Source organism: Paramormyrops kingsleyae, chromosome 5, assembly GCF_048594095.1.
Source record: "Paramormyrops kingsleyae isolate MSU_618 chromosome 5, PKINGS_0.4, whole genome shotgun sequence".
Taxonomy (NCBI): Eukaryota; Metazoa; Chordata; class Actinopteri; order Osteoglossiformes; family Mormyridae; genus Paramormyrops; species Paramormyrops kingsleyae.
In genome coordinates, this window is record NC_132801.1 from 8,307,203 (window position 1) to 8,332,392 (window position 25,190).

Below are 25,190 nucleotides of genomic sequence, written 5' to 3' on the forward strand. Positions count from 1 at the left end.
TCATTGGTACTTTTCCCAGGGATACAAACATACTTTAATGTACAATTAAATAGTTGGCAAAAAAAAAGACCACCAAAATAATTTAAGAAAAAAAAAAAAAAAAAGCGACAATTCCACTTTTTTGCTTCCTTTCAGCAAGCACCAAAATGTCCGCCAAAGACGTGGCCAAAGCATACCTTGGAAAACAAGAAAATATTCAGTTAAGGTCCTTTTTCCAGTCAGCAAGTTCGTCTTTCTTCAGGAAAGGGGGAAAAAAAAAAAGTCAGGCTGCCATGCCAGTCTGTACAGTAATTCAGTGTGTGTATATCATCTCTCCTTATGTGCATGTAACAGCACCCAGATCTTCAAACCACAATTTATGCAGTAGCCCCATAAGGGACCGGAACAGGCGTGGAGTCCATTACATATTCAGTTAAATTAAAAAAAAAAAAAAAAAAAATCTGTAGTTTCAAGTTTTATTCAAAAAATTAAATAAATCTATATATAAAGACAGATTTTTTTTAATAAAATAAGTCTCAACCCATATTGCCACTGCTTACATTGTTGTGTATTAGCCGCCCCCCCCCCCCCGCCCAGCCGCCATTAAAGGTGTCAGTTTCGAACTGACACACAGCAGACCACCTAGAGACCAGCCAGCATTTGGGCCAGTCTGTGCCTCAGTACAAGCAATGTACCCGAGGTCACAACTGCAGGAAGCCGCCCCAGAACCCTGACAGAAAGGCGAAACGTGCTAATTAGTCACATCCATTCCCCTCACCCATAATGCAACAAAATTTACTATTTACATGTTTCAAGGAAATGAACATTGAAATTAAATGAGGGACACCCAAAAAAAAAAGTGTCACTCATCTTAAGGTCCATCTTTCTGAATGATTCCATAACAGAAAGAACGCTTGAGTCCACAAACATATTTACTTTGTACAGTACAGACTGAATCCCAAACGCGGCAAGGATTACAGAGCTGAGAAGTTGCCAGATTCTTCCAAGGGAGAACCGTACGTTTCAGAGTTGCGGAGAACATGGCCCATTAGAACTCAAGGGCCAAAGACTGATTGAAAGAGATGGAGTTTGTCTCCTATTACATCCCCCTCTCGCACAGTCACATTGCTCAACAGCAGGAGTCCCAAACACTGGTAACAGAGGACCCTTCTGGTTTCTGCAGCCTATGGGACAGAACGCACATTCACGGGGGGGGGGGGGGGGGGGGGCGAGGACTGCCCATTATTCATCGTCGCTGTACATGTTACCCCAACTGCACAAAGTGGCAAAACTGGAGAAACACAAGATATCAAATCTCCCTTTCTTAGTACGTATGTATATCAATCCCATTTTAACAGTCATTTCAACAAAGTTTCAGCAGAAATTACAATTCAGACAACAAAAAAAATTTAACAGTAAAGCATTTGAAAAAGTACATACATGTTTGGATAAAAAAAAAAAAAAAAAAAAAAACAAACTTGCAGTAGCAAGAATAGTAATATCTACCTCACTCAGAAAAACAGATACAATCATGACTGCTTTGGGTGGAGGGGAAAAAAATACAAAGCCTGTTGTTTGAAATCAGTTTGTCCTTTAATTTTTTTGCCATTTTTTAAAATCTTAAAAATATCTATTAAAAAGGCAAATAACCAGACTAAAGCCCCAAAAATATCCCCCGTCTCATTCTCAGATGGACTGAAATACTGCACTATTCTCCCCCCCAAACCTTTGTACAACTGGCAAAAAATATATTAACAGCAGTAACTTACAATTTATTTTATTTATTCATTGACGTGATTTAATTGCAGCATCTCCCATAGGAAGTTCAGTTCTTTATTTTGAAAGTTTTAAATAAAAGGACAATTCTAACGCCATTCCCGCAGGAACTCTTTCAACGCACTGTAATGCTACATCATGTCTAAGGTACTGTGATTGACATTGGACCCCAGGTCCGCTCTGTTCCCGGCCAACAGGTCTGGCGCCCCCGCCCCATGCATCCCCCCCAGCCCACTGAGCTGAGACAGCATGGCGTTTGGGTCGGTGCCAAACGGACCTGGGTCCATAGAGTTCTGTTGCTGTTGTTGCTGCTGTAGGGGCTGGGGCGCCACCATGCCTGAATGATGCTGGGGAAGATGAGCGGGGTGGGGGGAGCCCGTCTGCGTCTGGGGGGAGATGTGGTGGGGGGACGGCTGGGGCTGCATGCGGGGCGAGGGGCTGGAGTGCGGGGGTTGCGACTGGGGCCGTGGGGAGGGCTGTAGCGAACGAACTTGGTTGCCAGGCGAAGAGGCGGCTGCAGCCAGAGGCGGAGCCTGCAGATGGGGGTGGGGCGATTGCGCCATCTGCTGCTGGGGGCTGATGGGGCTGCTGTGCTGGGCTGGGGAGCCCCCACCAAGATGCTGCTGCTGCTGCTGCTGCTGTTGCTGCTGCTGCAGCTGCTGCTGCTGTAACTGCTGCTGCTGCTGTAACTGCTGCTGCTGCTGCAACTGTTGCTGCTGCAACTGCTGCAGCTGTTGCTGCTGCAGCTGTTGCTGCTGTTGCAGCTGCTGCTGCTGCTGCTGCAGCCGCCGTTGATGCAGTGCTTGCTGGAATAGTACCTGGCTGCTCTGAGGCTGAGGGCCGCCTTGTGGGTTCTGCTGCTGCTGAGGGGGACCTGCAGCGCCACCTGCTGCTGCACCCTCAAGCCCCTGCAGCCCGACCATGGTGTTCTGCTGTTGCTGGCGCTGTTGAATGGCTACAGCCACCTGCTGATGGGACACACCCCCAGGGTAGCCCTGGCCCTGCTGCTGCATAGGCTGCGGACCTCCAGGCTGGCCCAGGTATCCTTGCTGCTGGGGGGGCTGGGGCTGCTGGAACTGTGCATGGTTGCTCATCTGCTGCTGTTGCTGCTGCTGCTGCTGCTGCTGTTGTTGTTGCTGTTGTTGTTGGAGATGTCGCCGCAGCAACAGTTCTCTGAACTGGGGGTTGATATTGGACATGGCTCCCTGCTGCGGCTGCTGCTGCAAACCACTGCTGAGCAGAGGCCTTTGCTGGATTTGCTGCTGCTGCTGCTGCTGCTGCAGCTGAGCCACTGGTGACATGCCCACCCCCTGCCCCAGCTGCATACCCGCCACTGGGACCCCTGGGTTCACACTGACGCCCTGCACGTCCATTCCCACCGGAGCCGGCTGGCCGCCCGCCGCTGCGCCCTGGTATTTGGCCGCCCGCTGCTTGATGAAGGCGGCCATGAGCTGCGGGTTCAGCCGCAGGATCTTGAGCACCTGCTGTTGCTGTAAGGACGAGCTCGGCGAGCGCAGGGTGCGCAGCAGCTCCTGCAGGGCAGCCTGGGGCAGGTTGTTGCTGCCCACCGTCCCTGCGGCCCCTGCGGGGCCCACACCCATGGCGCTGCCGCGGATAGCCTGCTGCTGCTGGGGGACCTGCTGCTGGCCAGGGACCATCCCTGGGTGCCCCATCTGGCCCATCATGCCCGGCCTGGGCTGGGGCTGCATAGCTGGGCCACCCCAAGCTGGCTGCTGCTGCGGTTGCGGTTGCTGGGGGTGCTGGAACTGCGGTGCCATCGGGCCCTGGGGGGTGCCCTGTGGGGACTGCTGCTCTATGTGGGCACGTGCGGCCGCCTGAGCTTGAGGAGCCATGCCTACCATGCTGCTGGCTGGGTGATTCATGGGCACGCCCTGCGGCTGCTGGGGTTGGGGGTGTGGGTGGGGGGGCATCATGCCAGCCGCCTGCCGCTGCAGCATCTGCGCCTGTGCCATCTGCCACTGCGTCTCGGCGACACGCTGGATCTTCATGGCCATCTCCAGGGCCGCCTGTGGGGGGCCTGGCGACTGCTGCGGTTGCAAGGCAGGCTGACCAGCGTTGGGTTGCTGCTGGGGGGGCGTGGCCGGACCGAGGCTTGGCTTTCCCTGGGACGGAGGGTGGGGGGAGGAGCCTGGGGGCCGGGGTATGTGCTGGGGGGGGGCGTTTCCATGTGGAAGCTGCTGGCCAGGGCCAGGCTGAGGCTGCTGCACTTGGGAGACCATCTGCTGCTGTGGATGCTGGGGTGAATTCATCATGCCAGCCCCCTGCACCATCTGCATGGGGTAGTGGAGCTGCTGCTGCTGCTGCTGCTGCTGCTGCTGCTGCTGAGGGACCTGCTGCTGCTGCTGCATCTGTTGCGGCTGCTGCGTGGGAGGGACACCTCCCATCCCAGGCTGCGGCATGGGCGGAATGCCAGGTTGGGTGGGCGTCTGCGAATTGGGCGTCTGGCCACCACTGGACGTAGGCGTGCCAGGGGCAGTGGTGGCGCCGCTCCCCGGCGATGGCAGGCTGGCGGCGCCCCCTCCGCCACCAGGCGGGCCGATGCGCTGCATGCTGGCCATGCGGCGTCGCAGCATCTGCGCCTGCTGCAGTCGGTGCTGTAGCTGCTGCTGGCGCAGCTTGTGCTTGATGTTGAGGCAGAAGGGCACGGGGCACTTGTTCTCTTGGCAGTGCTTGGCGTGATAGCAGCAGAGTGCAATCAGCTGCTTGCAGATGGGGCAGCCGCCGTTCGTCTTGCGCTTGCAGCCCTTGGTGTGCTGCACCACGCGCTTCATCTTCTGGCAGGACGGCAGCGAGCAGTTGGCGTTGCGGCACTGGCAGGCATGCACCAGCGACTGGATGCAGCGCTGGATGCTGAGGCGGCGTGAGTCGCCGGGGCTCTGTGTGGCTGACGCTGCCTGGCCACCGCTCTCGTCGTCGAGCCCCAGGCCCAGCTTCTCCATCTTGTGCTCGTGACCCTTGCTGTTGTAGCAGGTGATGCACAGGTCGTAGTCCTGCAGGGGGCAAACGAGACAGGCATTGCCATTAAGGACAGATACAGGCTCGCAAAGACTTATGGGAACATATGACGAATCTCAAATTTACTAGAGGGTGGATGTTCTTCCACCCTAATTTGTACTCAACCCTACAGGTCATTCAACTCAAGTCTTTCCCAAAAGAAATCTCTAACCGCCCTGAAAGTCTGGTCCCTACAGGTCACCTGCAGCCCACTCACCTCGCAGACGGTGCAGTGGAAGCGCGTCTCCACGTGGTGCTTGCACTCGTTGCAGGTGTAGACGAAGCGGTCCTGGCCCTGGTTGTGCAGCTCCACCAGCATGCACATGGAGCTCCACTTGGCGCGCCGCAGTGAGGAGAACTCCCAGTGCTTGTCGCGCGCCAGCGTCAGGAAGGCATCGCGCCCGTCCATCAGGTCGCACGCCATCAGCGGGTCCGGGTCCACGATGGGCGGCAGGGAGTTGGCCGTGGGCCCCGCGATCAGCCGGATCACGAAGAACACCTGCCGGGGGTGGGGGGGCTCAGGAACACTTCAAGAACCATTTGGGGGGTGGGTGGGGGCTCATAGCTAAATACTGAGAGCCTGAATCCCTGCTACTGAGCCTCCAATTACATTATGAGTAATCAAAGCAGGTATTAAATCAAAAATCTAGTGTTCATCTTGTTCAGATGTTGTGGCACCACAAGAAACGTTCTAACACACACACACACACAGTACAGCACATACACCTCATGCAGCTGTATCACAAACAGACGCCCACCTCCTTGTGCTTCTCCATGGTGGCGTAAAGCTTCTGCGACAGGTCGTTGGACACGCTGGGCATCCCCGGCTTCTTCTTGTTAGCTCGGCTCAGGCTGCTCTTGTTCTTGCTCGTTTTCTTGTTGTTTTTCTTCTTGGCGTTCTTGCTGTCGCCCTTCGTGGCCTGCGGTCAGGGGGGATAACACAGCCGTTCAGGGCCCACCTTTTGGCTCAGTCGTACTGATTACGGTTGCCCCTCCTCCGCCCCACTCACGTCGATGCTCTCGCTGGAGGTGCTGTTCTCCTCCCTCTTGCGTTCCTCCTCCTCCTGCTCCAGCTCCTTGATGCTCTCCTCCAGCACGTTGGGCCAGAAGTCGCCCTCGAAGTAGGGCAGCTCCTTGGCGCTGGTGAGACGGTCCTCTGTTGCCTGCTTGAAGATATCCTGCGAATGGGGGGGGGGGGCATTTATCAAGACAGGGGAACTGGACAGCCAAGCACATGCCCATCCCTGCTCCCTGACCACATTAGTGTCAGTCTGGCCAGTACCGGCCCAACCCAACCAAACCCTTTTTGAGACCCCAAGAAAATCCGATTAACCTAGTCGTCATTCGTCATCTTCCTTTTTGTTCTGATAAGTTGATCAGAACCCCTGGTGGCTGCTGGGCCCTAAGCAGCTGCTTAGTTCGCTTATGCCTTGGGCTGGCCCTGAATCCGGGACACAGTTTGCCGACTGACTACACTCAGCCTGCACTACAGAGCTGTAAATGGAGAAGCTGATCACAGGCTGCTGATCACAGGCTGCTGATCACAGGCTGCTGATCACAGGCTGCTGATCACAGGCTGCTGATCACAGGCTGCTGATCACAGGCTGCTGATCACAGGCTGCTGATCACAGGCTGCTGATCACAGGCTGCTGATCACAGGCTGCTGATCACCGCAATGGGGTGACACCAGCAGAAGGTTATAAACCTGCCTGTGACCCTGTCGAGGGAGAGTCAAACAGACTTATAGATGGAGGTTTCCTTTTTGCGCTCGTGGGTGGACGCCCCCATCTGGTACCTTGTAGTCGTGCACGATGCGCTCAGCCACGGCCTTGTCCAGCATCTTGCGGTACCACTCCTGCAGTCTCTTGGGTTTGGGGATCTTCTGGTCGGCTGGGTGACAATGGAAGATGTAGTCGTCTCCCTCGCTCGGGGGACATGCCCAGATGTGGCCTGTCGTGTACCTGCATCAGGGAGGGACTGGCGTGAGCTAGGGTAGGGGGGGGGGTGGATCTCCTTTACACACCCCGCCTCAAACACAACGCAATAAAAACAACCCACCCCAGATAAGGCATGACATGGAAATCACTGCTAGCTAAACACAGCCACTTGAAAACTATTAAAGCTCCTGAAGGGGGCAGCACTGAGGCAGCCTGCAAGCTGTGGCGGTCAGGCTCACCCCAGCTTCTTCACGTACTCCAGGTAGCCAATGAGGATCTCGTGGTACACGGCCGTCCTCAGACACCTTGGCTGGAAGAAGTGTACGCTGTCCAGGTAGGAAATGTACACACGCCTTGGGGGAGGGGGGCAAGCGTGAGGGAAATATATAACCAGTATATACACAAAACAGCAGCGACACTGACATCTAGTTCATTTCTTCACTTTTCCGCGTGTGCTTTCGGCCCGTGGACGGTCATGCAAGGAGAAATTTGTCTTCCTACTGAACTGATGGTCGCAGGCAGTGGATGCATACAGCAGTGATATTCCACCTGACCAGCAGGGGGCAGATGTATTGGAAAAACGAAATACGAGCATGGTAGTGGAAGGGGTAAAAAAAAAAAAAAAAAATTATCAAGTTTTATAGTTGTTAGTGTAGACTTGGGCCCCTCAAGCGAATTTTATCTTCAAGATTTCAAAATTGAAGTCTTAACATATATTGCAGTATAATGTCTGGACAGTGTAAATGATCTGGACAGTAAAAATTTGATGTGGATATCTCCGCACCTTCTACAATAGATATTCTTCTACTCTTTTTTTGGTTGCCCTCTTTTCTGAGTCTCTGCTGCCACCTACCGCAAACCCCCTAGTCAATTTCCTTGCAGAGTTCCGTAAGGAGCATGTGCTGGTTTGTGCGTTGCTGTACCCATCATGCGACAAACCACCTCAGGGATGAGAAGCCCAGTGCAGCACCACACTAGTCCGAATGGACCACTGAGTTTTTTTCCAGTGGCTGCAGTGCCAATCCTGCCATCAACCCCCAAATTTCCCTGTAAGTAGGAGGATTTGCTTACAGCATTGGATATGATTAACATCATACCCAAGATGAAGCAATTGCAGGTTAAGGGCCTTGCTCAAGGGTCCAATGGAACAGTATCACTCCTGGCATTCACTGGATTCGAACCAACGACCTTCCAGTTGCTGGCACAGATCCCTAGTCTCAGAGCCACTACTCTGCCTCCAGAGAATGATCTGATAAACTTAAAAATCTGGGCTACACGCACACCATCCACAGCAGCACACACGGAAAAACGAAGTATGAATCGGCCTTAAGTTTCCAAAGATAACAGCATCAGCCACACATGCATCGCTAGTAAAGACAGGCAGCACAGTGTCAAGTTCCGAGGAAGGAAGCGACGAGAGACACGCCTCCTCACCTCTGATTGGGCGGTGGGCAGTCTGAGCCATACTCCTGCACATGCATGCCGAAGAAGCAGACGTCGGCGCCGTCGATGTCCTCGAACGCAAAGAGCGCCTTCGTTCTGTAGGGGAAGGACTCTGCCATTTCACCACTGTCCACAAACCTGCAGGGACAAGGAGTTAGATGTATAGATGTCAGCAAGAGGGAGCTTCAAGAGATGCTGATGATGGACCAACAAGGCAATGATCTAGCCTTAGCCAGCTTCAGAGCACCCTCCTCGAGCTGACCCTCATCCCATACCGGGCCACGCCCCCAGGGCCACGCCCCCCACCTCCCAGCCTGCTCACCTAGCCTTCATGCCAGGCTTGACCTCCACCACCTTGTCAGAGACGTGGACCACGCGGATGGTGACATCACCAGATTCCGGGTGGGCCTGTCTCCTCAGGTACTCGTTCACACGCGCCTCCAGGAAGTTGCCCAGCTTGGTCTGGGGGAGCCCTGCGGAGGAGGGGTGGAAAGGAGAAGCCTGGTGAGATCGGACACATGGCAGGAGAAGATACCAGCCTCGTCTGCGGAGTTTCAGGCAGGGCCAAAAAAAACAGACAAAAATGACCTGCAGGAAAGTTCTACAATCCATTGTAGTCTTCATAAGCAGTGTACCGACGGTATGCTTCTCTTCTGAGCCACGGTGACACTCACAAACGGAATAATCTGTGGTCAGGTCCAAACAGCCCCCAGGGGAGTACATGCTTCACAGGCATTTTTACTCTGACCCACACTCCCCATTGCTCTGAACCAGAGCCCAATTTATTAAAATCAGCAATCACTCACCCAAAACCTTAACTTACCTGCTAATGCCTATTTATGGAAGGTTAGAATATCAGCAGGTGCGACCGTTTTCTGGAATTAAGGTGCCGATCAGAATGAATTTATGTTTAACAGATACTTTTGTCCAACGTGACATACGAGTTAGAAGTCAGAGAGCAGGGTCTCTGGAGCAAGTGCAGTTAAGGGCTTCATTCAAGGGCCCAACGGTGACCAACAGCTACAGGATTTGAACTGCCGACCTTCTGATCGTAGACACGGTGTCATAACGCGCAGAGCGACGCACCACCCTGACGTGACGTGACGTGACTAGACGTGCTGCCAAATATTCACGGCGCTTGCAGGCCGAGCGCACGAGAGAAATGCACCGAGAGATGGAACCGTCCTGGTTAGAGGTCTAGAAATATGCCGTCTCTCTAAGCAGAGTACACAGCCTCCAAGCCGGCCTGTCACCCTCCTAGGTATGCAGGAACCAAGTTAAAAAAAACCACGCGGAGACTCAGCGGTTCATCCCACCAGGCCCACAGGTCCCCCAGTGAACCCCCGAGGTACTGCAGAGCCCGGCAACTGCAGGCCCTCTGAGCACCCCCTGTCTGTAGGCAGGCGTCTGAAAGGAGAAGATTGAGCGTTATGTTTATACAGGAAACGTGACGTTTGCTTGTGTGGAATTTGGACGGGGGAGGGGGGAGGAACACAAACAAAAAACGTGGGCCAATAAAACGTTAAAAAGCAAAATAAAACAAAACAAAACTTTATAAAATGGGCACCGGATTGCCCTCAATATTTCGGAACAGCCGTGCCTGGGTGCCTCATTTCCCCACACTAGTTTAAGACACTAAACCACATGACTTTGGCAGAGGGGGAAATATATATTTTTTTTTAATTTTAAATATAAAATGTAAAATGCAAATTTCAGAAAGGAGTGTCAGCCAGTCCCCAGAACAGTTGGGAGTTTGAGGCCTTGCCTAGGGGCCCAAGGGTGACATCACTCTGCCAACAGTGGGATTTGAACCTGCAACCTTCTGATCACAGACACATCCTAACCTGCTGAGCCAAACACCGCTCCGCTTTATAAAAAAAAAATGTAAAATAAAATGCTGGGTGGGGGGTTAGCGGCTGTGTATTGGCACAAACGGACCACAATCAGACCCAGTAAAAGTCTGGACGTCCAGCGGCACCCGAACACAGGCCCAGGCAGGGGTGACTGCAGGGTGCCAAGCAGGGCTGAGTTATTACAGCGTCTGCAAGAGGGGCCAACCGGGCTGGGGGGGGATAAAGAGCAAACCAGGGAAGGGTGGGGGAGGACACACTGGGAAGGAGAGCCCCATGGATGATGATTGTAGATGGCGCCCCCCTGCCTGTCACTTACTCCACTTACTTTTGGCCGAGTACTTGTTCTCTTTTCGGGTCTTGTTGGCTTTCTTCAGACAGCCATCACAGACAAAGCTGGGGGGGGGGGGGGGGAGGACAGGGCTGTTAAACAGGCTCACATACAGGCGAGAGACTGCAAAACTGAAGCAGACCACAAGCTATAGGTCAGCGTTTTTTTTAAACCCGCAGACAGTCCATGTTTTTGCTCCTTGTCAGCTCCCAGGTAATGAAGAACACTGTACCCTCCCAGCTCTACCAGGTATTCAAAAATGTGGACTGTCTGAGGACCCCCCAGGACCGGATTGGGAAACACTGGCAGACACACAAAACAGCAGGAAGAAACAACTTTGGAAACTGGAGAGTTATTTAAACTTACCCTGACGGCCATATCGTATCGTTGTGCAGAACACAGATCTGGTGCATTTTACGACCACAGTCGATACATTCCAAAAGTCTGTGGGGGGGGAACAGGGGGTCGAGAGGCACAGTAAATTTGCGGCTCCAAGCAGGAGTTCCACCTGGACACCGTCCACATGCACATCAACTCGCAACATGATGAATGTATCGCAACACAGGGCAACGAAAGGATCCGTTTACAAAAATCAGGAACATCAGGAAAAGGGGGGGGAAAAAACCATTTTAAATAGCTGATGTCTTTCACCAGAACTTTTGCTGAACAGGCCAGTGTAAAGTGTTTAAGAATCTGAATAAAATACTCGGTGGCAGCTGTAGAGAGGGGCTCACGCTGTGGGAACCACACATCCCAGTACCTGGCGTGCTCAGTGCGGCCCGATACACGCCCCTCATTCCATCACAGAGATAACACTGCTGCATGGATTTAGTGTGAACTTTCGCAACGGCGAGGAAGGAACGTACAGTTCGGGGTCCAGTGTGTCGTTCTTTTTCTTTTCAAACTGTTCTTTACCGATGGATCTGAAACGAAGCAGAGGGTAGGGAGGGGATATCACAACCAAGTACAAGGAAGGCAGAGACCACAGCTCTCCAGGCGCAGATACACGGGTCGAGCGGCTGCGGAAATGGGCCACTACTGCAGAATGATCTGCTGATGTTCCTCGTGCTGTGCACTTTTACAGTACAAGGAGGTAACACTGCTTCACTTCTCTGCCAGCTCTTTGAGCAAAAATATTTAAAATCGTTCGCTATGACTCGATGACATTTGCATACATATACAAATTAGAAAAATGCAAGCACAAAAGATACTGTCGTGATATTGTGATCCACGATACTTCTTTATGTGAAACAACAACAAGTAGGATTCTGATTCTATTTCACTACAGCTGTGAGCCCCAAGGGGCACAACGGACGAGGCGCGCAAGCGTCACCATGTACTCACGTCTGTGGTTGGGAGGGGTCGTCCCCCAGGGAAACGCTCTCGCCCTGGATTTCGTTGAAACACTTCTCACAGAAGTGGTACCTGTCAGCAAGAATCCCATATTGTGGTGAGCTACACCGCCGTGCACAGCACAGCCATTCACAGAGAGGGCACGAAGGAGCAGCCACCAATCAGGACGGGGCGGGCCAAGTGAGAGCAGAGGGCGGGGTCGTCACCAGGGCAGCCAATCATGATGCAGCATTATTTTGGTTTGGGGGCATGGTTTGAAGTTGAGGATTGGTCAGACGAAAGCAGGCCAATGCAGACATCACAAGCATTAAAAAGAAAAGAAAAAAAAAAAAGAGAGAAAAGGGAGAAGGGGTAATGGGGGCAGGGATAAAATGAGTTAACAAAGTGCAAAAATCAAACGTTACAGGCAAGACAAGCATGGGTCAGATGGCAGAGAATGGGTTACATAAAAGCACAATAATGTGACAACATTGAGATGAACAAGAGCACAAAGCCATAAGCAGGAATCAATCCTGCAGCAAACAGCTGAAGCACATCGTGGTACAGCGCCCTGCATACAGATGCGGCAGCGGCGAGGGGCAGCCGCTTAAAGCAGCACGGTCCATTTTTATTCCCACCGATGCATCCGGGGGAAAAAAAAAAAAAAAAAAAAAACTGGCCCAAAACACTCCATTTGTATGTTCAGAAATGTCACACTTAAGTGTGTTTTTTTCCCCACCAAAATTAAGAATTTTTCCCCATTCGTTTTGTCTGCCTATGCCTTTGTCACTGATTCTTTCAAAAATGCACTGAAATTATCCATTAAAATGCCACGCTTTTTCAACCATTCAATAATCGTACATCCCCCCTCTGCACTGTACTAGGTGCCAAAATAAAGTTTGAAATCTTACAGGAGTATCTAGGTGAAATCCCACAATCAACAGCACTCATGGGGCCAGGGGATATCCCATAGCCTTATTTCAAACACCGTTAAAGACAATGCACTTGCATCTTTATTTGGCATCAGAATAAAACATTAACTTATTATTAGGTTTCAGTCTTCACCTGCTGGTACTCACTCTTAGACCAGCCACACTGGCAGCAACATGCAAACCAGCAGAGTGAGAAGCAGGGCCGGCATGCAGGCCAGAGCAGAGGCCCCAGGGCCAACCAGACTGAAAACGGATGCATGAAATCTGAAGTAAAAATGGACCGGATTTATAAAAGTGAGGGCATAATACACGAGGCAGCCACACAGGGGGGGGGAGGGGGGGCTGTAGAGGGGCAGGGGGGTTAATTCACCTTACTAACATTTTACAACGCAACAAGAAAATTCTACAACTTTTCAACGTTGGTTCCAATCCCCTGCCGCCTCCACAGAAACCCTATAAATAATTCTTAAGCACATCCTGGAAAATCACACGCAGCCGGCCATGCCCCCCACCCAAGACAGTTCCAAATTTGGGGCCACACCCCCACTCAGCCTAGGGGCGGGTGTATCTGATGTATCTGATATCTATGGGTTTGAGCTGTAAACTTCGGTGGCAAAACATAGCGACATGACAAGGGGGGGGGGAAAAAATTGCTTTTTGGTTCATTCTTGACTTTCTCACCACAAAAAGTATGTTTCTGAAACAATGCAATGCAGCAGAACACATCCTCTAACATGTGGAACTGCTGAGGCTTAAACCCGCCATAATTCAGGGTGTAGGATTGCGCATGCGGGCGTTCGTTTGTGCGCTGGTAGACTATATACACAAGGAGCAAAAAAAAAAAATCAATAAATGAACATTCTGTCAGATTAAAGGCACTGCATGCATGCTTCTAAGCATCTAAACCTTCCAGGCTCCCTAGACATTGGGCCGAGGGCCTGGGGGCAGTAATGCACCCCCCCTTACCTGTTCTGGTAGCTGAAATAGGCAGCATCGCGAGGTATCGTGCACAGCTGCTTTCCATAGCAGCACAGGGTCTGGGGGGAGAATTCCAGCTGGGGGCAACAGAAACAGCCATCTCAATCATGGACAGCCGGCAGGCATACGGGGGCTGGGGGGGGGATGGGTAGGTTGTTAACGCACCTTCCTCCCACAGCAGTAGCCCAGGCTCTGCATGACCGGGTCGATCTCCTGGTCGAAGACCTCGGCCAGCTTGGAGCAGTACTTGTAGACGCGCGAGGTCTTGCGGTTGTAGAGCCAAGCGTTGTTGAACATGAGCCAGACGTCGTCCACGTACTGCCAGGGCTCCTGGTACTGGCCCGTGTCCAGCTTGCGCTTGATGGTGGACAGGTCGATGGGGTTCTTCACGATGTCGAAGTAGTCCTGGGGATCAGGGAAGAGGTGAGAGGCTGGAGCTAGCAGTGAGATTCAGGCCTGGTCACACCAAGGGTATTACCAAGTAACTACCACATAATGTCAAAGACACACAGACACACACACACACACACACACACACACACACCCCATTGCGCTCATCCTTGGAGATCAAACGTGACTGCAACACAGACCATTTTTGATTACACAAACATAAGCTCCAGATAGCTGGTGGGTGGGGGGGGGGATATATAAAACCTATTTAAAAAAAGCACCAAACTTGAGAACACACTACGAAACAAAAAGTTATATTAACTACATGAACATTATAAACGCTGGGCCAGCTAAGGTGATGCCACCCTTGTGAAAGTCCTCTTATGAGCATCCATTCAAATGACAGACACTGACAAGATCTATCAGCGATTCATTCCCTGGACGGCCCAGCCAACCCCTCCCCCCCCAGTCTAATCACTACTCCTCCCGCGCCCCCACCCTCTATCTCCAGCAGCCCTACAGGAGGCTTGGACGCTATGAAAAATTAGATATCGTCCGTATGGGAGGGGGCTCATCCACAATAAATTTCACCAAATAAAAATACCACTATGCAAGAAATAGATTACTGTAATACTCCCCAAGTCTACCTTAACCACACTACCCACCTCCCCAAAAGATCTTTATTAAGACAAAAGTTTAAACTCCCTCACAATAACTTTCGCCAAGTGGCTAGCAGACACTTACCAAGCAAAATATGTACATTTTTCCCTGTCTATGTATATAAACTTCAATATAGAATATTCAGAGAATCATCTCACGCCTCAGTTTGGGAACCACTGACTTGTACAATGTTCCTTGGGAGGTTCGGGGATGTTTTTCCAGAGTACAGTGGTACCTCGGTTCTCAAACTCACTAGAACTCGAATTTCTTGAAATTCGAACAAACCAGTTTGACCTAGAACTCGATCTGAATATCAGAAGTCGAACCGTGAACGCTGACCTAATATAAATTGTACGCGCCAGGAAATGTCATACTACAATGCAATTCTTACTTGAATGCCTTCTTCACAGACTGGACGATTAACCAAATAAAGCAGCGAAACATTACAGAAACTAACAATAAATAAACCACTAACTTATATGTACTATTGGAGCATTTATGTAATTTATTTAAACTTTAATTTTACCAGGTAAATTAACTGAAAAACAGTTCTCACTGCTTTACCTGATATTCGGGAGAAACAGAAGATTACGCATCGGAACTGCCTGGGATACAAACGTCATGCGTGTAACTAAACTCTTCAGCCAATAAGGGCTAAAGGTGTGTCGTCACGGAGGTGCTTCCAGTTTGTGCAGCCGGGTGAGAGGTTTCAATGCATCTAACCGTAATGCATTGCGTCAGGATCAGAATGCGTTGCTTTAAGCCAGTGCTGTAAGCAAGTCGAACGCACCCAATGACCGGACTGGGAAAACAAACTGAAACGCGGACTTAATACAGAGGACTAATGACAACAACCAGAAACAACTGATCACATGGGGATCCCACACGAGATTAACGAGGGGGCGTGGCACACGGGAGGAGCGGACGATCAGGGCAGGACAGGGATAATGTTGGGATAAGATATGTATCGTTTTGGAAGCCATTAAGAAAAAAATGCTCTTGTTTTATCCTGTTCATTTTGTGTTTAAATGCTTAAAAAAAACAAAAAAAAACAAAAAAAAACATTTAGATGTAATTTTGGGGGGCCGGGAACCAATTAATTGGTTTTCCATTATTTCTTATGGGAAAAATTCGATCAGAACTCAAACTTTTTAGGATTCCATCCAGAGTCCGGAACGGATTAAGTTTGAGAACCGAGGTACCACTGTATGTTCAAACGCCTGTGTTTACAAGATGGCTTCTGCAATTTCCCTTTCCTTCCTCTACTGCCACCTAGTGCTGCTGCTTCAATTTGGGCGATTTACCTCAGGTGTAGATTTTCATCCATATCATAATTTTTAAGAGATAAAAATATCCAAAGAGCAAATAGAAGTAAATAAGAGTAAAGGGTTACCCTGTTCACAAGGTTAAGGCTCCATCTCATCCTTCTCCTTGCTGCCACTAAACCTCATTATTAAATGTGATTTCACTCTAAATATGAACAGGGCCTAAAGTGTCTGCAAAGTCTGGAAAATGATCAAATAATTTGAGTTACCATCCTGGCAAGATCAAGTATTTGAGGGGATCCTTCTCTTTGCTCTCACTATGCTGTGCTGCCTTAACTATGGTGCAATTCATCCAGACAATATGTCTGCAGAGTATGAAAAATATCCTTCTCTTTCCTTCCTTTGCTGCCACACAGTTGCCTCAAAATGAAAGCATGTGTGGCTCTTCATCTATACAATGATTATATCACAAAAACAAAATACTAAGGCTCATCATGTTCACGGCCATTCAAGGTCAAATGTCGTCTGTAGTCACCCTTCCCTTCGCTGACACTAAGGGTGTCACTTCAATTTTAGCGCAATTTCTCAGTTTTAATCAGCTCTCGTTTAGCAATACTATGCATCTGCAAAGTTTAAAAGATCCTTCAAATAATGCGTCTCATCAATGGCATCAACGTCCATGCTGCCCTGTGAAGCACTGCTTCAATTTTGGTGCAATCCGTCTCAAAAATGATCAGTTCCAGCATGTCACTCAGACAACGTATCTACAATCTGTCAAATACTTTATGGCTTTACCGAGAAAGTGACAGCAGATGGTGGTGGCCTGAACCCAAAACCATATGTATTTCGCACCTAGGGAATACACTCACACAAACCAGTCACTCCATAGTACTGCGGAGCACGATCATACTATGGACAAACAGACAATATGCAAAAAAAAAAAAAAAAAGTGAGGAAACAGAAGCCCAAGGCACTGGCCCAAATACATACAGGTATTCCCAGAAGCTGGGGGTCCACCGGCTGCCGGAAGGGGAGCGACTCTGGGTCCTGGCGGTACAGAGCCTCCAGGGTGGGCATCAGGGCCTGGCGCAGCTCCTCGGGCTTGAAGACTGATGGGGGAGGGGAGGGGCAGCGGTCAACAGCCAATGACGACGCAGCACACCAAGGACATGTACCACAGTGGGGTGGATAGCCGGATATGCCCTCACAGAAAGATTGACGGAGGGGTGGGACTGAATGACAGAGAGCAAATTACAGGTAGCGAAGCCCTCAGGTCAAACATCTCAAGCCCAGGATCTGAAGATGCTGAAATGACTGAAAACCACCTTCAGGGTCAGGGACTCGTTTAAAGCGCCAAAAGGAGCTCTTACTCTTCTTCCTGTTCTGAGTGCTGGCGGGCGAGCTGAGAGTCCCAGTCGCCCCTGAAGCCTCATCCTCCTCCTTGGCTTCAGTCTTCACCTCCGGCTTGCGGTCCTCGCTTGCTGAGCCCAACGACGTGTCCATGGGCTCAGTCTTGACCCCGTCGCCCATGGGCTCTTCCTGCAGCACGGATGGGTGAAGATACGTCAGCAAACCTAGCCTAGCAGCAAAGGTAGCATTAGCCTCCGGATGCATGCCGTTTTCCTTCCACACCCCCCACCCCTCACCTCCAACTTCTCAGCCTTGATGTCCACCTGCTTCCCCCCCAGGCCGCCCCCTGCCATCAGCCCGCCAGGCCCTCCATCCTCCTCATCCTGCTGCTTGAGGTCAACCCGGGGGTCCAGGGCGCCAGCCGTGTCCTGAGAGGTGCCCGAGTGGGACGCCGCCATGTCGACGCTGCTGACCGAGGCCGGGGTGGAGACCTGCCCGTCAGCCATGAGCGAAGGCTTCTGGGAAAGCTGTGGGCAGAAGTGTGAGGGAGGGGTGACTGCGGAGACATTCGAAGGGCACCAGAAGGGGGCAGGAACAAGCAGACGAGCATTAAACAGGAAAACGGGGAACTGATTTGCGGGAGTAAGTGAAGCGAAAGCCTCCGGTTGGTCGTACCAATCGTGTTCGTTTGGACGCCGTGTACTCACTGGTGTGCGCGGGTGCTGGGGTGCCAGGGGGGCGTTCTGAGCAGGGCCGGAGGAGCCCAAGCCCACCTGGGGGGACATCGACGGCTGCTGCTGTAGCTGCATGGGCTTGTCCAGGCTCAGAGCAGCTCCCAGCTGCTGCATCTGTTGTGCTGGGAGACCGAGCATAGGAGGAGTTGGGGTCTGAGGCTGGGGCGTCAGCAGACCTGGCGTGGCGGGGTGAGGGGTGGGCGTCCGGCTGCGGGCGGGGGAGGGAGACGAGCTCTGGTGGATGGCCGGGCAGTGGGGGAGCGAGTTCGGCTGCAGGGGTCCAGTGGATGGGGAGCGCCCTCCTACGCTGCCGGGTGTCAAGGAGCCCAAAGAGGACCCGATGGTAGCTCCTCCTTCAGAGCCGGGCGGCGCCGCAGGACTACTGACCGGAAGTGAGGAAGGGGAGCGCATCTGACCCTGCTGGGGTGGGGGCAGAGATTCCATACAGATGTCAGAGAGCATAAATAATTCAGACTCATCATGGCGAATCGTTCATCACTTAACGTGGGCTAATGGGCTGTTAGCTTTCTGCAAGGGGTCATCACAGACCCCACTCGCCCCCCACCCCATACCTGCACACCTCCTCCTTGCGTCACAGGCTGAGCCATCCCAACTGGGCCGGTACCAAGGACTGGGCCAGAGCTGGGGAACTGGCCCGGAGGCAGGTACTGGTTCTGGAGTGGAGCCACGTTGGACTGTCCCATCCGTGGCGCCCCCATGCCCATTTGAGGCTGAGCAAGTGCAGAGTAGGGAAAAAAGGTCAGCAGATTACATGGCACCCTGGAAACTACAGATGGTTCGCTCCACTACAGTAGCCGGTGCTTTACTACAACTACTCACCTGGTTGATGGGTGACCCCATCTGGATCGGAGGGGTGGGCTTCTGGCCCAGGGTCTGCATTCCCATCTGGCTGAACTGGGCCATTCCTACAAACACGGCAAAAAAAACAAACAAAAAACAACATTGGAGCTGAAAAGCAACTGAAACCCTGCAGTTTAAAATGTGAAACTGAGAACATGAGACTCGCATTGATGTGCGAGTTCCGGAGCCAGAAGTGGAAAAGCAACAAGAGGGCTCCAATCAGCACTCACCTGGGGGGCTCTGCATCCTGTTCGGCATCTGGGTGGGAACCGTGGGACGGAGGGAGGGGTCAGACAGGGGGCTGCCTGTAAGGGAGGATGTGTGAAAAAGCGGGACAGTGAGCAACAGTTCACTGGTCACTTAATTCTGCCATAGGGCGATTCGTCCGGCGCACAACAGCGGACTCACTGGGAGGCAGCCCCGAGGGCGGAGAGGGCCCAAGGGACGGAGGAGGGCCGAGTGACGGAGGGGGCAGGCCTGCCTGAGCAGGCATCACTCCCTGCTTCTGCAGCCTTGTGCGACGCTTCTCCTCCAGCTCCTTCTGGATCTTGTAGATCTTCTCCGCCAGCAAGTGATAGTACTCGGCCTAAGGGTGAAGGAAGATGGTGAAAGGGGCGGTTTAGCGGCGGAGTGGCTCTTACGGAACGCCGGCGTCGCGCCCTGCACTCGCGCCTCCTCACCCGGCTGTTGGCCGACTCGTACATGTCGCCCTCCACCTTACGGGCGTAGGCCACCAGGTTCTCCATCCGTCGGTCCTTCAGAGCCGCGGGGTCCGGAGTGGGGAAGATGGCCTGCACTCTGTGGGAGAGACTGAGCCATGAAGGAAACGGCCCATAGCAGCTGGCTGCCGGGATCTGACCACCATCACGACACGCGAGCCTCATGGCCTTTGGGTTTCCCACATATTAACGTTACCCATTGGCAAATTACTCTACTCCACACGGTGCCTTTCGGCATAGCGGCTGCTCCAGGGATACAAAGCATTCTTGCTCCTCAGATAAACCGCCAAAAATGAAGGAACGCCGGTCACTAGGTCAGTAGCTTACAGCTTGTGCACCAGGTGGTTCCGCAGGTCCTGGGTGATGTCTTCCTGCCAGCTCTTCCGCATGCCGGTGGAGGAGGGCGGGGCAGTGGCTGGCATGGAGCCCAGGTTGCTGACGGTGCTGCTGTCGTTCGTTAGACTGGGCGGGAGAGACGGGAGGAAGCGGGGAGCAGTTAGGAAGGCAAAAACAGGAAGTGGCGTATTTGACGGGGAGAAGGACAGGGCTGGGAGCAGGGCAGGTGATTTTACACAACAATTATCCACCTGGTTAAGAAATTTTACAAATTGCCGACGAATAGTGACAAACAATGCGAGAGAAAGTTAATATTAAAAAGCCGATTAACTGGATTCGCCCAGCCCTTGTGAGAGGCCTGAGATGCAAAGGTTTTCAGGCAATGCAATTTTTTTATAGGCTAAGAAACACCACAGACTCTCCCGGTGAAGCCTCTCCGAAGGAGGGGACACAGGCATTAATCTGCGTACCTCTGGGGGCCCATGCTGCTGTGTAGCAAGGCGTCTGGCAACAGCCCGGGCAGCTGGGATTGCGGCTGGACACCGACGCCCCCGTTCATGCCAATGGGGCTGCCACCTGCTGGTCAGAGAGGGGAAAAGCCGAGTGAGAAACAACGGTACGACCCGAGACCCTCCACCATTAAAGGCCCAGGGAACAGGACCAGAAATTGTAATTTACACTGTTACAAGAGATATCGCAAATCTGATTTTCCATTGGGAGGGGGGGGAATGTTTGCCAACCAATAAAATGACTCAAATGTCAAAACATGAAATATCCATGCTACAGAGCTCTGCCTCCCTGTGCCAATGTCACAAACACCAGTTCTCATTTTACAAGTGTTGCTGCACCTTGGAGTACTGCGACTGACTGGAGTACTGCGACTGACTGGAGTACTGCGACTGACTGGAGTACTGCGACTGACTGGAGTACTGCGACTGACTGGAGTACTGCGACTGACTGGAGTACTGCGACTGACTGGAGTACTGCGACTGACTGAGACTGTGCATAGAGTGTGAGTGTGGCCAGTGAAAAACTGGTAACCTGGAGTCTTAAATGACATTATGCACATGCGCCACAACAAATGCATGAAATGCACCCAGTGCCGTGCAGGAAGGCCACTCACCCACGGTGCCGAGCGACCTGATGCCTGCCTGGCCGCTCATCTGACCCTGGGGCTGCTGCCCCGGCATCTGGGCGCCCTGGTAGGTGAGTCCCAGGGCGGCATAGGCCCGCTCGATGGAGCTGGGGTCGATCTGGCTGGGGGCACTGAGGCTGGGCGTGCTGGACTGGCCTCCCGACACGGTGCCTAGGGAGCTGCCCAGGCCCACGCTGGTAGAGCCCAGCATGGCTGCGAAGACGGACACAGAAACAGACACTAAGGCTATGGGTACCAAGTAGACCCAAAAGGACCGATCGGTCGGCCATGTTTAAGGAAGCCGGACATGGACGCAGACACACACACTCACTCTGCTGGTTCCTCTTGTCCCCGGCGTTCTTCAGCGGTAAGCAGACGGGGCAGTCGTGTCGTGTGCAGTTCTTCCAGTGAGAGATGATCTGCCGTGACGAGGCGCAGTGTGCCACTGGGGGGAGGGAGAGAGCAAGTGAGATAAAGGTAAGAACTGGCCGGACTGCGGGGGAGGTTACGACATCGCAAGGAGAACATGCAACGCCACACATGCAGAGCATCGCCATGCCGTCGCAAGTTTTCACTACTTGTAAAATTAATAGTTAAATGCACAATAACTCTTAAGTAGTGAGTTGCTGAGACTGAGGCACGTGGACACGTGGACACACTGGCGGTGACACCCACCCTGGCAGGCCTTGCCGGCCTGGCAGAGGGTCATGTGGTTCAGCACGTTCTTCATGGTGCGGCAGTGGGGCAGGTTGCACTGCCGCACCTCCCCGTTGGCCTGTTCGCGTCGCTGGCACTTGTGGGCGTGCAGCAGGAGCACCAACTGCTGCTGGATCAGCTTGCGCTTCTCCGGGTCGGCCGTGGGGGGCGCCGCTGCCGCCACTGCCGCCGCGCCGGGGGCAGCCGAACCCAGGGTGCCCTGGGAGCCGGACACCATTCCCCCAGCCGCCACATTGCCGGCTCCCCCGGATACCATCGAGGTGGGCTGGGGGGAGACCTGGGAGGGAGGGAGGGATAAAATAAATCAGTAGCATGCCATGGGGGGGGGGGGGATTGAAAACTGCTTTCCAGTAAAGCTAATTCTTAAGAGAAGAAACCATTCACACAAAAAAAACAACTACAGCAGTCAAGAGGAAACAAAGTTCTATCAGTATCACTTCAATTGCACTAAGGCACATAAAAGCTGGAAATGATGGTGCTCAGGACACAGGAGGTCACATGACCAGAAGCTGCAGCCTCCCATCTTGTTTTAAAGCCACACACAGCCCTTACCATGTTGGGCAATCCTTGCACAGGTTGGATCTTCTTGTCCAGAGGGAACTGGGCCAAGCTGTTGGGAAGAGGGGGCTTGTTCTGCATCTGTGGGCCCAGCCCAGCCCCCCCCAGCCCCTGGCCTGCCGACTGGCCGTACGATGCACTGTAGGTTCCTGGATTTCCCATCATCCCCATCTGAAAATGAAGGGGGGGGGGGGGTGAGTCTGAGACGGCAGTCACCAAGAAAAGCCAGGGAGGAGTCTGACCCTGAGAAACGGAGGAACCTTGGGGTCAAGCTAAGTAACCAAAAGGCAGAGAATGGCAGGCGAAAGGCTACCAGGCCTCAACTTCACACGCTGAACCACCCTCCGCGCCGTTATAATAGGCAGACATTCCAGTAATAACAGGCAGAGCGTGTCACAGGCAGAAACTGTCGCCTTTAGTCATCTGAGGAATAACCTGCATTTCAAGACACACAACTGTCACCAGGAAAGCGACTGGCTCGCTAACTATCCAGCTAACGTGACCATCTCAACTACAGAGGCAGCTGAAATATTACTGAAAATATGAAGGTTTCAGCCCACCGATTTTACATTAGTTGCAAATTTAACTGGTTAAGTTAAGCGGACACTGATTCACCTGTACTAGTGAAGGTCTTCATTCCTGGTAGAGCCCAGCTGAGAGGCAAACCTCACACCTCTATTAGAAACCTGAACCTTCATGCCAAGGTAAGCCTGATCCTACCCAGGCAGTAACGGGACAATGACACTCTGCGGTGTACTCACCATCCACACCGTTATCTTCTAAGGCAAGGGAAAGAACAAGTGTTCCATACTGGTAAAGCTTATTTCAGGGATGGATGTTTTAGCAGGGATTACCAGCCAAGCGCGTCTTCTTCGAAAGGGCCGATACACTCAAAAAGACAGACATTCGGCTGAATCTTTACATTAAGTGATCATGCTAGTTGAAAAATCCACCATCACCCTACACACCACGGCACTCTGCTAACAGTTTGTCAGAAACAGGAGGTCCTGCTGTCCAGGGTCGGCTCCCAGAAGCCAGAACAGCATCCACAGCATTTCCAGCTGACAGAGGCAACTCCCAGGCAAACCTGCTCTTCATGTGAGCTTAAAGAGAAAGGCTGACATCTTAGACCTCTTTGTAATCTCCAGCTTCTTCTACTCAAGGTCCTTATTAAAGTGGGTTAGGGGGTTTAAAACGCAAAAAATAAAATATATAAAAGTTTATAAACCGCCAGTATAAGCACAAATCCACCGGCAGGTAAAAATCACTCAGGCCATTCCCAAGAGGTTTATAGCCCAGTGAAGAGATGGTTTAGGGTTGCAGAAAACCATTCCAGTGTTTAATTCTGTTACTCAAACTATAGTTTCAGCCAACTCCATTAAAACGACAAGCGACCAACACTACCGTCTGGGTTTACTTACACGTTTGATTTAATTACATTCCCCCATGAAACACCACAGGAAGTCCCGTAAGAATATTTACAGGGAGAAATGCATGTGGGTCTTCGGCAAGATTAGTATGCGCTTGGCAGATTAAAGTGGATCAGTTGGAATCTGTTTAAGTGATCTTTAGAATAAACCACAATATGAAGTTATTCTGTTATTACCAAACCATGTTTACATTCCAAATGACAATGGGAGCAAACAATGAAGCAAGCAGGCCGAGTGCCAATGACAGGCCCTAGTGCCACGCGTGCAGCTGGCTCTCACTGGGCACGATGCCCGCCACCTCTAAATGAAAATGACGTGATTTGTTGTACAAATACAGGTATATTCGATTTTTTTTAATTCTCCCCCCACATATCCTGCCTTTTCACACCCGGGCTGTGCAATTAATCCAATTTAAAATTTCGATTGCAATTTCGGAACCCAACGATTATCAAAACAAAAAGTCAAGATAAAACGTCTATGCCGCATTTCATTTCACGATCAGGCTTGTATTTTGCCTTGAGTTATAAATCCAGTGTGCTCCTTTCCAGCCCCTTTTGTTTCTCAGTTTAATTACAGAGTTCAAAGAAATCCACCATTAAAAAGCTTTTTTTAAATGCATATTATTTCCAAAGTCAATGAGTAATTGTGTTAAATAATCATGATCAAAATCTGGACCAAAATAATCATGATTATGCTTTTTTTTTGCCATAATGGAGAAGCAACATCACACACACACTTGACAGCAAAGCTTGGGGGCTTATTGGGGGAAGATTGAAAGTGAGGAGCCTAATCAGAGCACAGGGCCAGCCATTCATCAGGCACTCTCAGAGCATTTTAGGGGGCTGTAAGGGCCACAGACAATTCTGCCAAGGACGGGATTCGAACTGGCAATCTTCCTGTCACAGGCACAGAGACCTACCCCACTGAGCCACACACCATTACAGCCCCCATGTCCATATATCGCCACTCCACCTTTATATCATATGCCAATAATTCAATATCTGAACCTGGGAGTTCAACTGCACCACGCTAACATTTATAAAATTAATGCATCGACTTGAATAAACAAGTGCATCTATAAGCTTAGTATATATCCTTAAAATGACAGGTGTATCAGAGCACTAGCTTGCATACAGCACAATCTGAATGATTAAGGAGCTCAGCTCTGGGGGGCCCGACGGCAGCATGAATTCTCATCTTAGGATGACTCCGAGGCCTCCTCACGTCACCAAACACCCGCGTTACCTACATGAGAGCGCTGCCGCCGAGCACGTTAAAGCAGACGCCCCATGACAGACCAACACTCAAGAATATCACGTTCAGATCCACTGGGGAACAGGTCTAACAACACGAAGTGCACAAAGAAAAACAGCGTAATACGTGCACGCCACTCAGAACAGGCTGTCACGAATGAAACGCCGAGGTCTTTCGTGTCAGCCAATTGTAAAAATCGCGATTGTGA

General features: G+C 51.7%; 1 protein-coding gene across 13 annotated transcripts in view; it reads right to left on the minus strand.

Annotated features, from left to right (window-relative positions):
• Nucleotides 1–25,190, minus strand: part of ep300a (E1A binding protein p300 a) — a 33,804-nt gene continuing 8,614 nt past the window's right edge. The window contains exons 3-31 of one of the 13 annotated variants that reach the window (XM_023814486.2): nt 22,293–22,469; nt 21,699–22,017; nt 21,349–21,468; nt 21,012–21,236; nt 20,359–20,467; nt 19,880–20,014; nt 19,514–19,631; nt 19,242–19,419; nt 19,064–19,138; nt 18,813–18,898; nt 18,545–18,703; nt 17,946–18,389; nt 17,535–17,765; nt 17,259–17,427; nt 16,879–16,997; nt 13,739–13,978; nt 13,562–13,650; nt 11,676–11,786; nt 11,198–11,254; nt 10,698–10,775; nt 10,320–10,396; nt 8,473–8,623; nt 8,142–8,288; nt 6,947–7,060; nt 6,566–6,731; nt 5,781–5,948; nt 5,529–5,690; nt 4,988–5,269; nt 1–4,766 (exon numbers count right to left, since the gene is read on the minus strand). In XM_023814486.2, coding sequence (XP_023670254.1) covers nt 1,887–4,766; nt 4,988–5,269; nt 5,529–5,690; nt 5,781–5,948; nt 6,566–6,731; nt 6,947–7,060; nt 8,142–8,288; nt 8,473–8,623; nt 10,320–10,396; nt 10,698–10,775; nt 11,198–11,254; nt 11,676–11,786; nt 13,562–13,650; nt 13,739–13,978; nt 16,879–16,997; nt 17,259–17,427; nt 17,535–17,765; nt 17,946–18,389; nt 18,545–18,703; nt 18,813–18,898; nt 19,064–19,138; nt 19,242–19,419; nt 19,514–19,631; nt 19,880–20,014; nt 20,359–20,467; nt 21,012–21,236; nt 21,349–21,468; nt 21,699–22,017; nt 22,293–22,469 — 7,386 coding nt within the window. In that variant the 3' untranslated portion in view covers nt 1–1,886. Of the gene's footprint in view, nt 4,767–4,987; nt 5,270–5,528; nt 5,691–5,780; nt 5,949–6,565; nt 6,732–6,946; nt 7,061–8,141; nt 8,289–8,472; nt 8,624–10,319; nt 10,397–10,697; nt 10,776–11,197; nt 11,255–11,675; nt 11,787–13,561; nt 13,651–13,738; nt 13,979–16,878; nt 16,998–17,258; nt 17,428–17,534; nt 17,766–17,945; nt 18,393–18,544; nt 18,704–18,812; nt 18,899–19,063; nt 19,139–19,241; nt 19,420–19,513; nt 19,632–19,879; nt 20,015–20,358; nt 20,468–21,011; nt 21,237–21,348; nt 21,469–21,698; nt 22,018–22,292; nt 22,470–25,190 lie in introns of all 13 variants that reach the window. The other 12 variants (XM_072712012.1, XM_072712011.1, XM_023814494.2 and 9 more) reach the window with 12 other exon arrangements.